A 15,492-nucleotide genomic window follows, 5' to 3' on the forward strand; every position below is an offset into this window, starting at 1 on the left:
TTTCAAAAAAAAAAATCTTTTGTAGCAATGCACAGGTTTCTTGAAATTTTACAGTTCCAGGGCTTCTTTACCATGTAGGGGGCAACATGTACTGTATCCCTTCATCCAACTGGAATTCCAGCACTCATGATACTTTATCAGAATCTCTTTGTTTAGGCCACATATTAAGAAGGAAATGTTCTTGTCTGACCAGGTTCTGCTACTTGTAGTCCAAGGTGTATGTTTCGCAGTGTGTTCAATATGTTTGTGTGAAATCACAAAATGTCTTTCCTTTTTTTTTTGCAGATATGTAGTCAATTTGCCTCAATGTGTTCTACTATTTACCTTGTTTTGTTAAAAAAAATTATGCACAATAGGCAAGTAAAGAAAGACAAAGCTACTATTTCACATAAAAAAATGCATGAGCCCTACAGTAGTGGGGAAACAAGGTGATATGAGCAAAAGATTCCATGCACTCCTTTTCCTCATCACTCCCACATTCCCCTATGATGATATGCTAATATTTCAGCAAAAGCAAGTAGATAAGTCCTATTCCCCTAATGAGTAACATAGATGCTCATATCATTCCTGAAATGATTAGTCTACATGCATGAAAGCAGTCAAACAAAGGGCACCACCTCGGTTCATCATGATAAACAACAGAAAGTCTTAACGGTTTTAGCGCATCACCTGCTGAAACACAAACTTGCAGTGCTGTCTCAAATTCCTGCTCAAGCTTCTTCCCCTTCTAATCTGATTATTTTTCCTTCTGCATTCTCTAGGGGAACCGGCAAGTCCGGACGATCGCCGGGCCGAGCATGATGGGGACGGAACGCATGTCGAGGCGCGGAAGCTTCTGAAGAGGCAGACGTGTGTGGAGCAGCAAACAGATGGTGCATTGCATTGCAAGGAGGAAGAGGAACAGACAAGAGGTGCATTGTGGTGGGTCTGGCTGGAATGTGGGGAGTGGGGTGTAACTAGGGGGAGGTGGCCTATCTTCTTCTAAGCACTGCTATTTAAGACAGTTTTAAGCATGATGAAACTTTAGCTTTTTTTGGGGGGAAACAAAGGCTATTCTATTCTACCAGTGGGGGTTTTTTTTGTAAAGAGAGCAGTAAGTATCAAGCTTCCCTCTCACATGGAAACAAGCAAGCATCAAAGATTCTTGGCAAAGGGATGTGGGCAAGAGCTCCTCCTCCCTCTCTTTTTTGGCCGCAGCTGCTTTATACATCTCAGTACCAGTACTCTGTTTTCTTTGAGGTGTTCATTCTTTTGCATGGCCACTGTAGCATTTGCAGCAGCACATCACAAGTTTGCTAAAGGAGTCATGGGTCTAGAAAGAAGCACCAGCACCAACAATTTTGGGAACTTTATCTTATTTCAAAATAGAGTCCCTGTTTATTTTGCCGAAAAAATCAAACTTACTGCTCTTGTGCCTGATTCTTGCTTTGCCCCAAAGTATGAATCTCTTGTATCCAACATGCCACAAACAAACAAACCAAGGAGCAACATTAAAAGCAAAGGGAGAGAAGGGGTAAAAGGAGGGAGGGGGGGGGGGGGGGGGGGGGGGGCGGCACCAGCTAGCCTGCCAAAGCAGCAAGCACGCTTTTTCTCTTCTTTTGTTTCCTCACTCCCTCCTTCCATTGTCCCTCGTCTCTTTAACTTCTTTTCTTGTGGGCTTTGAACAGCCAAAGTGGCCTTGCTTGAGTTCTAAAGCAGACAGGGATGCTAGAGAGAGACTAGAGAGAGGGAGAGAGGCTCTGTGATGAGAACTGAAGATGTACTGCCTTGTGTGGACTGCTTTGTTCACTGCAACTCTATCAGATGCAGAGCAAAGGGGAGACAGAGATGTATCCTATTCCTGCACTGCATGCCTCCAGAGACCCTAGGGTCCAAGCAAGGACCCGTTGCTCGTACTCTCTTCTGATCGCAAGAACAGTGCATACATCCCAGCTGCCAGTGTGTACTGTACTGTCCATTCGTATACTGTATTTCACTTGCTTGGGATCAACTGAAAGCATATGCTAGGACTAAAAGACCTGGAATTCTAGATAGGTCGAAACATCAGAGTATATAATCTCCTGTAGATCTTCTTTTTTCGAACAAATGTCTCTTGTAGATCCAGTCAGGAGGCATTTCAAGCAACACGTTTCAAGGCACTCTGAAATTGTATATTGATGTTGGCATATGTTCAGTCAGTTCTGATTGAACGCGTCGAGATTACAGAGCGACGTTGAGTGGTGTGTTCGTCTACCTCTGAGGCTCCGACTGACTGGATGCAACTTTGCCAGGAGCGAGAGCCGTACCCCCGAGATAGTAAACTCTTGCAAGCCTCTGGCATCTATGGCATCTGCACCAAAGCTCAGCAGACGTGTGTCTCGTGTTCGAAGAGACGAGCAACGGAATCACACATGGATGCTCGTCCCGGCTGGGCATCTAGTTGAAACTTGAAAGACTAGGAGGGAGATCACAGTTCTAGATTTCTTGCTATGGCTTTTGATTTCGGTAGCGCAAACAGATTAGAGATGAAAGGGGCCCTGCATCGACGAGTGGGAAGAACAGGGGGTAGGGTGGGTGGGTGGGTGGGTGTCGAGGCTGCCCAACAACGACAAATGCAGCCCAGCACAGAGGCTGCCACGAAAACGATGGGCTATGGGCCAGACGGGAGGCCGGACCCACGAAAACAAGTCGAGTCACGGCCCAACTTTCCCACAGCCCAGCCCAAACCATCAAGTTGGAAGTTGGAACAGGTCTCGCGCACTCTCGCCAAGTCGCCAGCGAGCGGCACATCAGTACATCACACGAAACCAACTGCCGGCCAAGGACGAAACGAACACGAACTCAACACGTCACACACATCCTTGCACGAAGCCGACGCGCTAGTTTTTACTCCACGCAGTTACACCCCACCCCCTCAGTTACTCCCATTTACCATCCCCACCTGCCCCCTCCCTTCCCCGCCTCTATTTAAACGCGCACGCCTTGATCCCTCTCCACTTCACAACACCACCGCTCCACTGTCCCCACAAGAACGCAGCTGAACACGAGCCCACAGGGACAGAGATCGATCGGTGAGACATGGCCACCAAGCGCTCCTTCGCCTTCGCAGTGCTCTGCGTCGCGCTGGCGCTGCACGCCGCGGCGGCGGCCAGGACCGCACCGGCGGGCGGCTCCGACGGCGCGCCCATCGCCACCGCCACCGCCTCGCTCCCGGCCGCCACGGCCAAGAACGGCGGTGCCACTACTGGCGCCGGCGTTACGGACAAGAAGAACCTCTTCGTGGGCGTGGGCGGCATGGGCGACCTCCCGGGCTTCCCGGCCGTCGGCGCCGGGTACGGCGCCGGCTTCGGCAACAACGGCGGGGGTGTCTTCAGCGGCGTCACGGGCCCGCTCGGCGGCGTCGGTGGCGGCGTCGGAGGCGTCGGCCCGCTCGGCGGAGTCGGTGGCGGCGTCGGAGGCGTCGGCCCGCTCGGCGGAGTCGGTGGCTTCGGCCCCCTCGGCGGCGGCGGCGGCGGCGGCGGTGGCATCCCGTTCGGCGGCTTCGGCGGCGGCGGCGCCCCGTTCGGCGGCTACGGCGGGGGTGCTGGCGGCGTCACGCCTTGAGGAGCTGCAGGAGCCATGGCGACGTCGGCTCGTGCAGGGTGCATGGCGTTCGCGTGCATGTGTTTGTGGTTCGCGAGTGGGGCATGATGTAACGTGTCCCAAGTTCCTTTCGGTGTTGTAGCTGTGTGTGAAGCATGTCCGTGTGCGCGTGTGGCTGCAGGGCAGAGAGGTCGGAGTCTGTAAAAGTTTGGGCTTGGTGTTTGTTGAGTTGGGAGGCTCGAGTAGGTGTCCTTTGTGTGTGGTCCGGATCCAGTGACGTGTACTCGTGTACCAGTTCCTTGCTAGCTAGTTCGATGCTATGCGCGTTCGTGCTCAAGATGGTGTGGTAGAGATGTTTTGCTAGCATTCCGACATGTTTGCTGCACGTACTTTTCATGCTCCATCTTTTGGTTTGCTAAGCTCCGTTTGGAAGCTGCTGCAACCCGGACATGCATGCATCCAACGTCACACCGATCGAACAGCTTAACTTTGTGATCCCTGGAACTGGAACTGCTGCTTTCGGGTTAATGTTTGTCAGTTTCCGGATTAAGCATCCCTTTCGCATGTTTACTAAAGGAAAGCACAGCTCGATTCATGAAAGGATGTTTGGGGTACGGAGTGACGCTTAATGATCGTGTGGTTGAAGTTCAATACCACCGGATATCTCTGACATTGTTTAGCTTGATGGTACTTTTCGAATCTCGTGTACGCTCATCTAGTCATCTCTCTCTTTTTTAAACCTGTTTGTGTTGTATGCCCATGGTCCATCACCAAAGCCATCACGTATATAGCAAAGATGTGAGGTTTCGTTCATCTTTCGAGCAAGTACGTTCTGCTCCAATGAACTCGGATCCATCCCAATCCCATCCTCATGTTCAAAGTGCATTCCGAAGGACACCTTCAACTCGAACCAAAACCACCTCGTTATAAGGCAGCGCTCTAGGGACTTCAAACTCGGCCACGAGTTAAATTGCACCCAACGGCCAGATCCTGCTCGTGCCATCAAGGAACCCAGGACAAGACAACCGTCCCACGACCCATCCTGGATCGCACCGCATGTCTCGCAAGGCGCAGCAACGGAGACAGAGCACGCGCGAATCGGGCACCGCCCTGCCGTTCTCGATCGATCAGGTTCAGGTCGCAGTTACTGCCCCTCCTGCATGCGCTGCGTCCATGTCCATGCCGCTAGACATCGACATCCCTATCCGGGCAAATCTTTCGCCCACAACGCTACGCCGGGCAGGGCTCATCAACGCTCGCCGATACGCGGCATTGATGGGTGGCCAGGCGCCCAGGCCAGGGGAGGGTCCGGCAGTCACGGCCGATCCACTCATCCACCCATGCTACCGCGGCCAAGCCGCCCTGCGTGCTCCCTGGCCGGCGGCCCCGCGCCTTTACTCGAAAGCTTTGCTACTGTGGCATGCTCATGGGCCATCTGGTTCTGATGTCGATCACCTGACCGTAGACCAGTGACCAATCTGGTGCGTGCTCCTCAAATGCACGCGCTCAAGTCACAGTCTCACTCTCACAAGCTGTGCCATGGTGCTCCCGGTCGAGCGGCCGTGCGTTCCGGGCGCCATTTATGAACGAGGAGTAGCATCACTGCGCCCGCTATTGCGCTACACTCAGAGGAGTTCTGTCTTGAGCTCAGCTGCTCCCAAGTCCCACAGGCCGATCTCTCCGGTGAGGCCTCGCCATAAATTTGCCGCAGACGGAGCAGCAGCCAGCAGGACGACGACCCCATCGAGGGGAAGGACGGTAAATGCGGCTGCAAGATGCTTGGCGAACCGTCCGGCACCAGCGTCCTCGGTGGCCACTGGAGCCGCGCCAGGTGCCGGCGCGCCGCGCATGGCGGTGCGGAACCGGATGGCGTGGCGGCCTCCCGACCTCCCGTGCTCCGGCAGCAGAGAACGCACGGCCCGATCCGCTCGGCGCGCCTAGAAACTTGTAGCGGGGCGCCACGACGGACGCACGGACGGACGGCGCTGGCCGCTGGCAAGGGCAGAGCTGCGAGCCGCATTGCGCTCGCCCACCGCGAAGCTCACGCGTGGCGGCATCGTACCCTGCGGCGGCGGAGCCAGCCACCGTCTGGTAGTGCTGCTCTGGTGAGAAATGATGACGTCGCAGGCCGTTCGCCGGGTACATCGGTCAGGGATGCTGCTACGAGCCTACGACCGCATGCCGGGCATGTGCCGAGGAGCAGCGGCGGCGTGCTAGCGGCAGGCTGCACCTATTGATGAAGCCTTTCGGTTTGGCGTTGCTTTGAAGGCTTGAAGCCTCTTGCTGGTCTGAGAAGCTGGCAACCAAGTGCTGAACGCGCCGGTGAGTCTGCTCGAGTTGACGCAGAGGAGTCCGATGCGTCCTTCGAGCGCCACCACGATTTGTTCCTCGAGACCGAAGCGAGATGCTCTGGTCGCGCTCCCCTATTGGCAATTGCGGGAGGCATTAGCAGACCACGTACACAACGAGATGCGACACATTCAGCAGAGGAGGCAGCTACTGGCCTGCTCCTTCTGCCGATCGCCGAAGGAAGTGCTGACGAAACCCCAAGCCGAGAGAGGACTCTGCAACTTGGCACTCGCTTTGCTTTGGTGCCTCTGGTCAGCTAGTAACAATGTAATGCAGGATAGAAGAACAGCAGTACCAGACTACCAGTACAGCTGAGACCTGCAGCTTCGCGACCTAGTTGACTTCAGGCAGCTGGGAAAAAAATGCTAACGCAGGCTCAGAGGCGACCAGCAAAATGGAAGAAACAGGCCCCTGACGTTGTGACCTGTGACGTGGTTAAGATTAATTTTGATGGGTCATTCTCGCGAAGTACAGCTGACCTGTGGTTTCGTGGCTCGTGACGTGCATAGCTAATGGCTTTGTAGAGCTGGTGAATTAGGCCTGTTTGGTTAAAGTTTAGTCCCATTACATTGAATGTTTAGATACTAATTAGAAGTATTAAATATAGGCTAATTACAAAATCAATTGTATAAATGAAGATTAATTCGCGAGACGAATCTATTTAGCCTAATTAGTCCATGATTTGACCATGTGTTGCGAAAGTAAATATGTGCTAATTATAGATTAATTAGACTTAATAGATTCATCTTGCGAATTAGTCATGATTTATGCAATTAGTTTTATAATTCTAATTGGTATCCATCTGGTAGGACCTGAACTAAAAATTAGTTCATGTATCCAAACACCCCCTTAAAAAGAACTCATGTATCAACCACCCCCTTAAAAAGAAACATAATGGCTGCTGCTTTATGTGCAGAAGCAGAGGCCTGTGTGTCAACCATCCAAGCAGCTGTCAATTTGGGTATGAAAAATACTGCCTTCGTATCTGACTCTGCTTAGTATAAACAGAGGAGCCAAACAATTGCGTGCGTCGTCGGCCGTTTCATTTCGGTTCTCATTTTATTTGCGAGAAAAATTGCAATTGTGCTTGCGAGAAAGTAATGTAGTTGCTCATGAAAGTACTGACCAGTTTTGTGCCCGGTCAAGTACTTGTTTTCGATGTCTGCTCGCCAGTTTTCTGTCTGGGCAACAAGTCGAAAGGTGAACCTGAAAATCGATTCACGTTCATATTTTCCAAGATGCATTTTTGTGCTTTGATCAATGCAATGCACGCCCCAAATGCACACATTATTATCAGAGAAGGACGAAGCACAGCATTCCAGACAGTTCAGTAAATCTACTCATATCCAGGCTATACATACATAGCGTCCAAAAATACACGATGGTTTGACACAATTAACCCAGTCACCATCCAACATTTAGCAAATACTAAGACAAAGTGAAGGACCTGTGCACAATGACTGGGCCAGAGCACACTAGAGAAAGAAGAAAAGATCATAAGCTTTTTTGCTCGAAGCAGCAGTATAATAGATGCAGTTGAATGTATCAGTCTCGACTCTTTGCTCTGCACTTAGTGGCATTTGAAACCGTGGCAGACAGAGAGGATAATAATCAGAATAAGCGCAATAATGATTCCCAGGACGATGAGCTTGATTTTCATGTTCTGTAACCACATCTTTCTCCTCACCTTCGTTCCCTGCTGCCTGAAATCTTGTGCCTGCATACCCCACACAACTGAAACTATCAGATACTGGCTATTGTTTCTGATGCCCCAAACTGGTCATGTCAATATCACAAAGTTACCATAAATTTAAAATCATTCAGAGTTCAAAAACAAAGACAATATCAGCATAAACACATCCTAACCATTAAAGAGAGATTACAGATTCATTTCAGTACTTTGTATTTACATTAGTTTATCACCATAACACGTAAAAGATGGTATCCTCAGTGTTTGACAGACTTCGGTTCTTGTAGTCCACTGTCAGTAGTCTATAAACTAAAATGACAAGTGGCATTTTGCTACTTCCTACATGATGTGTAAGCAATAATCCGTGACAACTGACAAGGAACTGGATTAAGACAACACAGCCATTCCTAATACCACAGCCAATGATGTTGCCATTTTAGTGTTATAAGAGCACCTATGCTGGTAATAACATATTCCGAGAGCTGGCAATAGACCTATAATGGAAAACACAGCTGCATAGCAATGTAGCATATTTCTGGATCCAAGCTCAGCTGCGACAGCAGTGACCTATCATCATGCATGGTGCTTAGAGATATTTTGGCACCTATGGAAATTGACTGCCTTCCTATGCTCCAAAAATAAAGACAAAATACAATATCCAGAAAATCAGTGCAGGACAGGATAAAGGAATGTATGAAGACCTGTGACCGCAGATTCTCAGTCTTGTCAACAAGCAGCTCAATCTTCTCTCCACGATCTAGAACCTGCGTTGGAAGAAGAAAAGGGCAATCAGATCATCATTAAGACTTCTATGATGGCCCTTGATATCAACAGTGCAGGTTGTAAAGCTAGAGCAATCCCAAAAAGGAAGAAAGAAAGGTGTACCTTTTCAATGTTTTCCATCATAACACCCTTGACTTCTGAAACTTGCGCCTGCACTTTGGCAAGCTTGCTAATCTCTTCAGGGTGGTCTACACAATACTGCATGTGCTCTTTAAGTTTTGATCTACAAAAAAGGTCATATTCGGGAGTTTCATGAGAGTTTCATGGCATTAAATTCAATGCCACATCAGCAAACTTGCTGACTTGGCAAGGTAATTAATAGCGGGAGTTTCATCAGATGAGAGAGGAGTTTCATCCCCATGACACTCATCTGGCACAGTTACCTAGTTCTTAGTATAGGTAACTGTGCAATGAAACCGTGCACTGAGACTGGTCTAATATCTTCACTGAATTTTAGACCTTGGCATTACATACCCGAACTCCCGGTTGAGGCTGTTAGCTGCAGCAGTAGCAGCTTTCCCACCACCATATCTTTTTGTGAAATCCTCCTTAACCCTATCCAAGAAAGCAATGGGAACTTGTCGCCCAACTGATTCAACAGCAACCACACAGTATGCTGCACAGCATAGTACAGCATTAGACTTACAGCTTTATAATTTTAAAATGGACAGTAATTGCAACAGGAACCTTTTTTTTCTTGAGAAAAGTGTAATTCATGACAGAGCGGTAGAAAAGCACTTTCTGGATTTTTACAAAAGAAAACCCTAATGGAACCAGGTTTGCAATGTAGAACTTTTTGCATCACCCATTATTGGATAGTTTTTCAAGTCATGAGAACATACACCATTTTAGCATGTGAATCAACTACAATAAGACAACATACACAAACATTAATACAGTAACATTCAACAGTCCAATACTATTTCCTCCAAATCACCCTATCGCATGTTCAACACATATAAGAAACTACTAAGCATAGTGCAATGCAATAGGAAAAATGTGAAGTTGTTTACAACTAATCAACCACTTCACTAGATGCACTCAACGAGAATCATCGATGTAATTTGATGTCACATTGAAACTGCTAATTATGTGTGCTTCACCTCTTAAGGCTACATGGATAAAATATGAGTTGTCATGGAAAAGGCTTGGCCATAGAACAAAACAAGACAAACAGCAGCTACAACACAAACGAAAAAAGGATGCCCACACAACAAACATTTGATTTTATTGCAATATAGAAATATTCTTATAAGAGCTGTTCTAACATGATGCATCAATGTAATCGTTAGAGAATTATTTACCCCATGTTTTGTTGAGGGGGACTGCTTCAGAAAACAAACCAACCTTAGTATAATAGCAAATACAGATTACCTACCGCACCTGTGTCATATCCAGTTATTATTGATGAAGTCATCACTGATGACAACATCTCCTCTAAAAAATGTAAAAAAAAAACTTATGGTCCATGGAACTTAGCATGACATCATACCATAATAAAAAAGCTGGCAATCATTTCAAATCATCATTCATAAGAAAACACACAAAACACAGAAGGCAATTATGCTACTTCTTAAATCAGGAGGAAGTACTCACACAGAAACTTTCACCCTACATTTTTGTCAAAAATGTGCATGTAGAGCATGTGTACCAAGGAGCAAAAGAGCCAAGCACAGAGCAGTCACCACCAAATACATCTACTAAAAATAGCAGGCATATATCTATAGGCAGCACCCGTGGACTGTTATTCTTTTACTTCTGTCATTGCTATTGCAAATGCCCTGAGCTTAGCTAAGCGGCAAGTATTCAGCAAAAATACCACAGTACTCCCACATCTCGGTACATATTATCAAACTCAGAGTCTTCAAACAATGCCTAACAGCTAAGAGCTTCACCATGTAACTAAGAGCACAACCGGGAGCACTTTTCCCATACGACACGAACTGCACAGGGCATCACGTCACCAACCAACCTGATCATCGGCTGCAATCATAGCGACCTAATCACATATCCAACAAATCCAGAAGATCTATACCAAAGTAGCCCAAATCAAGCATGCACCATCGCTGATCCACACAGATCGGATAAAACCCGCAACGAATCGCACGGTTAAGAAGAGGGATTAGTCGGGATGACAGGAGAACTCACTGAATCCGTCTTCCACAAGGTAGTTGAAGGTGTGGCCGTCACAGTTGTAGGTGAACTTGTTGTTGCTCGCGGGGAGCTTCATGAGGCACTGGGAGGCGATGGTGGTGAAGTTGCCGGTGAACTCCGTGTACTCGGCCAGTATGACCGTGCCACGGGCCACGAACGCGTAGATCAGCGACTGCTGCCCCATGGCCGCCTCTTCCTCTGTCTTTCCCCTCTTCCCCCGCTCGTGCAGTTTAGCTCGCCGCCGGTGATTTGGGCCTCGCCGCTGGCGAAACCCTAGGGCTAGATCTCGGCGGAGGTGGGATGCGGGGGAGGGGGAAAGGTCGGTTTCGCTTCGTGGAGTGGAAGGAGGGGAAATGGTTGGGTGGAAAAGGAAAGGAAATCAAATTCTGTTGGTGGAGTTTTGCATATCAGTCCATGAGACAATTTTATTACCAGTGAGATCATGGCTTTGCTTGTTGGACATGGACTTGGATCTTCGAGGCTTTCAATTGACGAGCTGTCGCTTATGTTCTATTTTACTTTAAGAGAGTAATGGTACCAAGTTTAGTGAAGTCGGTGTCACCCCTATACTTTAACACATTGTTTACGATGAACGTGAGATAGAGAAATACGCTGTACTTCACAAAAGTTGAGTGGAAATGATCTTTATTTTTTTTATATGATCCAGTGAAGAAAAATATGATGCTTGGCATAGAAATTAACAATCCATTTTTATTTTCCATTTTAGAATACATATGATGTTCATTTTTCTAAATTTATTCTAAGTTTTAACCGCACACTATTCTTTTAGTAGTAAGCGACGTACCCATCGATAGCGGGGTATCAGTGGTGACTTCATCAATCTCGAGGACCTGCCAGTTCAATTTCTTAGATGTGCTTATAGGGGTAGGTTTGCACGTGTGTATTCATAGGATTGAGTGTGCGTACGTTTGTGAGCGTCCATGTTTGCAATATGTTTCGAGGAAAATATTAAGATGTGAAGAGATCATATTTTAAAGAACCCTAATAAAGTAGAGGAAGTTAAGGATTCAAATACTTTACTATTTATGTAGAAATTATTTGAAGGTGCAAAAACTATGAACCTACAAGTTCTGAAACGACGTATGATTTGGTACAGAGAGTATTTACGATCAATCTTTTTTAATAAGTTTCTCGTCATTGCTAAACATCCGATTTTAGTGGAATTGTTATGTACGGGGTACCTTTTTAAACGTGCATTTGATGGCTGAGCATCCTTCTATCAGTTGTTACCACACATCACAGTGAAAAACTGCAAATCTACCACCTATAAAGTTAAAAAATGTACATTACTCGTGCTTAGCGGTGAAAGCGCGTTTACTTTTACCGTGATCGTGTCAGGGTCAGCCCTACTCCCCCAATCACAGAGTGGCGAAATCCCGAGGCCCCATTTCTTTACTCCTCCATGCCTCCCTTTCCAGTCTTCTCTGAGCGCGGCCCCCTGCTCCCTCTCTCTCTTCTCTCTCCCCCGCAAGTGTGCACAGGCCACAACCCACTCTGCCACTGCGAGCTGAGCTCTCCCTCCACCTCCCCGATCTGGTCACTGGCCGCATCAGTCTCCACCATCCCTTCCCTTCGCACGCACCTCTGAAACCCTAGACCCGCCTCGCGAGTTGCTTCGCCGCCAGCCGCCGCCGCCATGGACCCGGCCCCGGCGGTCGCTGCGGAGCTCTGGCGCCCGCCTCACCTCGCCGCGGGCGGCGGCCGGGCGGTGGAAGCCACCTCCGCCGTCACGGAGAAGAGCGGCGGCGGCCGCGGAGGAGGCAGCGCCGGACGGAGAAAGCAGCGGGAGGCACCGGCGTCCGAGGACGACTCGTCCCGGATCGTCTCCACTTCCGGCGGCGGCGGCGGTCAGGATTTGGTAGGTTCTCTTTCGCATTGGTCGTGATCCGTGTGGCATTGGGGGTATTGGGGCCAGTGGGACTTCACGGGTGGGAATTGGATGGTTTCCAAGGCAAATAGTAGCATCATAATTTAGTGCGTAACTGAGCATGCTGGTGTGATCTGATCATCTGTACTGCTGTGCTCGGTGTTCGTTGTGCTAATCTTGGTAGTATTACTCTGGATTGCTGTTTTGATTAACTTCGTTTAGTTTGATTCAGTAATGTGTGCAGCTGAATGAGCCAATTGCAACTGTAGACAGTATGTAACTGAACTAATTTTGAGAGCATAAGAATAATTTGGTCTTAGAAGGGCCAAGAAATGCTTAGAAAGTCATGTAGAAGTACGAGAACGTTAACATTATATAAAGGGGAAAGCTATACAATATAGCTGGAGGCTATGATCAATACCTCTACACCTGCCGTGTTAGTGTCAAAACTTTTGTGATAACCAACAACGTGCAGCTACTCAGGGAAGTAAATGAAATTATATAAATTAAAGGCAACTCCTTAGTTCATACTACTAGCAAAAGTACCTGATGCGGTTGAACTCTTTATATTCATTGTCATACTCATGTTATATAATTTCATATTCAGATACTAGGGTTCTGTAGAAAGGCACAATCACTGTACATACATTCCATTTATTGTGGTACCACAACGTTTAAGAGTGCCGGTTTTCGGTTGTCAATTTAACATGATGGCATGATGCCTTCAGGTGGCAACTGCTTAAACTGGCCAGAATTGTATTTGTGCTTGGTAACTCCACTTTCAGTGCCATTGTTGTTAGATCTGTGCATTCTGTGATGTTTTAATAAATTAAAGCTGCTGCTACTTGCTAGACAAACAATTAAGTACAATTAACTTTCTCCGGTACTTACTTCTGACCAACTACTGTTGGTCCACAAATGTTTGGCTGGAATTCAGATTCTCAGCAATGCTAGGTAACATGGTCCCCTCCACAGCCCTGTATAATTTCGGGCTTTCGGCATTGTGCATCAGTATAAGACCTATAAATGTTTGCAACTAGCATGAATGTAAATAGACGTTTGTATCAGCATTTATGTGTTTAGTAACCTACCGTGCTAGCATTGTTAGAAGACATATTTAATCATATTGGTGGGTGAATCGTTATTGGTCAATATGATCGGTGATTTTATCGGTACGGTGCTCCTTATGTCCACAACTCATGTTCTGTGTTTAATGATGGCAATTTAGATAACTATTTTTGACTTTTGAGATGATAGGATGTAGTTACATTTTAAAAGAAATTTGTACAATTGAAGTTGCAGCTGTTCCTTCTCTTGCTGATCCTGATCTTTTTGATGAGCAGACAGATTCAGGAGCAAAACGTTTCAAAACAAATAAATCCAACGATAATAATGGCAACCAAAGAACAGAGGCTGAAACTCAAACAAGAAGCGCTGGCAAGGGTGTTAGTAAAAACCCTCCAGTGCCAGAGCCACCGAAACAAGATTACATCCATGTCAGGGCAAGAAGGGGCCAAGCAACTGACAGTCATAGTCTTGCAGAAAGGGTAAGTGGTCGTAACATTTTCTGTTTTGACTGTTCCTATATGTAAGGACTTGAAGCCAGTTTGTAAAAATGCACAGTATGAATTAAACCATATGCTACAGCGTAAGAAATGTGGTTACAAATTGAAATGCTTCGAGATATTGTTGTGATAGGTAATTGCATGCATACAACACCAACTTGACCACCAAAAGATCATTTTCTTTTTACAGGCACGGCGTGAGAAAATAAGCGAACGGATGAAAGTTCTCCAGGATCTCGTCCCTGGATGCAACAAGGTGCTCATCGATCTCAACAGACATTCAATTGTTTGTGTTTCCTCATGTGCCATAAATTAATCATATTTAGATATTTGTTACTATAGATAAGCTCTAATCCTTCCTGAGTTTCACTTGCAGTAAATGCTGTAATGAATTTTTGTTTGCTTGGTCAGGTTATTGGGAAAGCATCAGTACTTGACGAGATAATTAATTACATTCAGTCTTTGCAATGCCAAGTTGAGGTATGCCAATTTTGTACAGGTGTTGCTCCTATGGAATTGCATTACCCTTCATATTCAAGCTAAAGATAGAATTTATGTTTGCAGTTCCTGTCAATGAAACTTGAGGCGGTAAATGCCCATGCGAACAATGGTGAAGCATTTCCATCCAAAGATGTAAGTCAACTTTTTAGTGAAGTACCAAGATATATTTATCGGTATCGATTCTTTGTGTGCTTTTCTTTTCTGCTTTTGAACTGCATGGCCGCTACTGCGAGCATTGCTGAACCTTTGACAAAGCTACACTTCTGAATTGAATAATTGTGCGTTTATGGGGTTTTAGTTCAATTTTTAAGAGAGTACACCACTTAAATGTCTTATTGAATCGCTCTCATTGTCTTCATATGATCTGCTCTTCTTTTTATCAGTGTTTCCTCAAACAACGTGATGCTTTTTTTCCTCCTTTTTTTTTGCTATGTTTACTTAAGGCCTTCTATTTGCAGTTTGCTGCGCAGACATACAGCACAGCTCCTGGACTGACATTTGATACCCAAACCCCAAGAGAATACGCTCAAGGCACATCGGCCTCGGAATGGCTTCACATGCAGATTGGCGGTGGTGCCTACGAACGGGTGTCATGAACAAGATGAATCCAGAGTAGCATTCTAATAAAGGGAACCATGATCAATCAAGCCCATGGTTCTAGATTATTTTTTGAAACTGTCATGTTCCAGACGCAGTTTTAGTCATGCTTGGAGCTGTAATGCCAGTAGGAACATGTATTTTGAGGCGGGTACAATTTTCTTTTCCCCATCTGAATCCAAGACACGATCTTCCTTCTCCTATTCATGTGTTCCTTGGAATTTCTGGAGATCGCGTTCGTTTGTGAGAAGGTTGAATAAGTCAGTTCTTTCTCCTCTTCTGGGAGCACCAGTTCCCTGTTGATGCTGTGATTTTGTGTTTGTATTTTGTATAAACCTATCCATCCGGATTTCCGGAGCACCCTGATGACCAATTCCCCACCAAAACCTCCCGAAAACCCAGCA

The 15,492-nt window shown here is 46.8% G+C and overlaps 3 protein-coding genes across 3 annotated transcripts; 2 read left to right on the forward strand and 1 right to left on the reverse strand.

Moving 5' to 3' along the window:
• Window positions 1-2,980: 2,980 nt before the first annotated feature.
• Window positions 2,981-3,898, forward strand: LOC117836869 (uncharacterized). Its single transcript, XM_034716386.2, has one exon. The coding sequence runs from the start codon at window positions 3,058-3,060 to the stop codon at window positions 3,580-3,582; it is 525 nt and encodes a 174-aa protein (XP_034572277.1). The 5' UTR covers window positions 2,981-3,057; the 3' UTR covers window positions 3,583-3,898.
• A 3,328-nt stretch (window positions 3,899-7,226) lies between these two features.
• On the reverse strand, window positions 7,227-10,906 carry LOC117839386 (vesicle-associated membrane protein 721). The gene is made up of 5 exons (XM_034719707.2): window positions 10,532-10,906; window positions 8,858-8,999; window positions 8,486-8,606; window positions 8,302-8,364; window positions 7,227-7,627 (listed from the first exon to the last, which is right to left on the reverse strand). The coding sequence occupies exons 1-5, from the start codon at window positions 10,719-10,721 to the stop codon at window positions 7,481-7,483; spliced, it is 663 nt and encodes a 220-aa protein (XP_034575598.1). The 5' UTR covers window positions 10,722-10,906; the 3' UTR covers window positions 7,227-7,480.
• Window positions 10,907-11,954: 1,048 nt separating this feature from the next.
• On the forward strand, window positions 11,955-15,379 carry LOC117838130 (transcription factor BHLH089). The gene is made up of 6 exons (XM_034718030.2): window positions 11,955-12,416; window positions 13,769-13,972; window positions 14,181-14,246; window positions 14,402-14,470; window positions 14,555-14,623; window positions 14,950-15,379. The coding sequence occupies exons 1-6, from the start codon at window positions 12,195-12,197 to the stop codon at window positions 15,085-15,087; spliced, it is 768 nt and encodes a 255-aa protein (XP_034573921.1). The 5' UTR covers window positions 11,955-12,194; the 3' UTR covers window positions 15,088-15,379.
• The last annotated feature ends 113 nt before the right edge of the window (window positions 15,380-15,492 follow it).

This window comes from Setaria viridis, chromosome 9, assembly GCF_005286985.2.
Source record: "Setaria viridis chromosome 9, Setaria_viridis_v4.0, whole genome shotgun sequence".
NCBI classification, from domain to species: Eukaryota; Viridiplantae; Streptophyta; class Magnoliopsida; order Poales; family Poaceae; genus Setaria; species Setaria viridis.

What these genes read in the sequence shown, in the direction of transcription:
- LOC117836869 (XM_034716386.2), top strand. Translation starts at nt 3,058, where the DNA reads ATGGCCACCAAGCGCTCCTTCGCCTTCGCAGTGCTCTGCGTCGCGCTG.
- LOC117839386 (XM_034719707.2), bottom strand. Translation starts at nt 10,721, where the DNA reads ATGGGGCAGCAGTCGCTGATCTACGCGTTCGTGGCCCGTGGCACGGTC. An exon ending in CCTTGTGGAAGACGGATTCA is followed by an intron (nt 9,000 to 10,531) that starts GTGAGTTCTCCT and finishes TATGCTGTGCAG; the next exon opens with CATACTGTGTGGTTGCTGTT. An exon ending in TGATGGAAAACATTGAAAAG is followed by an intron (nt 8,365 to 8,485) that starts GTACACCTTTCT and finishes CTTCCAACGCAG; the next exon opens with GTTCTAGATCGTGGAGAGAA.
- LOC117838130 (XM_034718030.2), top strand. Translation starts at nt 12,195, where the DNA reads ATGGACCCGGCCCCGGCGGTCGCTGCGGAGCTCTGGCGCCCGCCTCAC. An exon ending in GTCATAGTCTTGCAGAAAGG is followed by an intron (nt 13,973 to 14,180) that starts GTAAGTGGTCGT and finishes TTCTTTTTACAG; the next exon opens with GCACGGCGTGAGAAAATAAG. An exon ending in CTTTGCAATGCCAAGTTGAG is followed by an intron (nt 14,471 to 14,554) that starts GTATGCCAATTT and finishes TTATGTTTGCAG; the next exon opens with TTCCTGTCAATGAAACTTGA.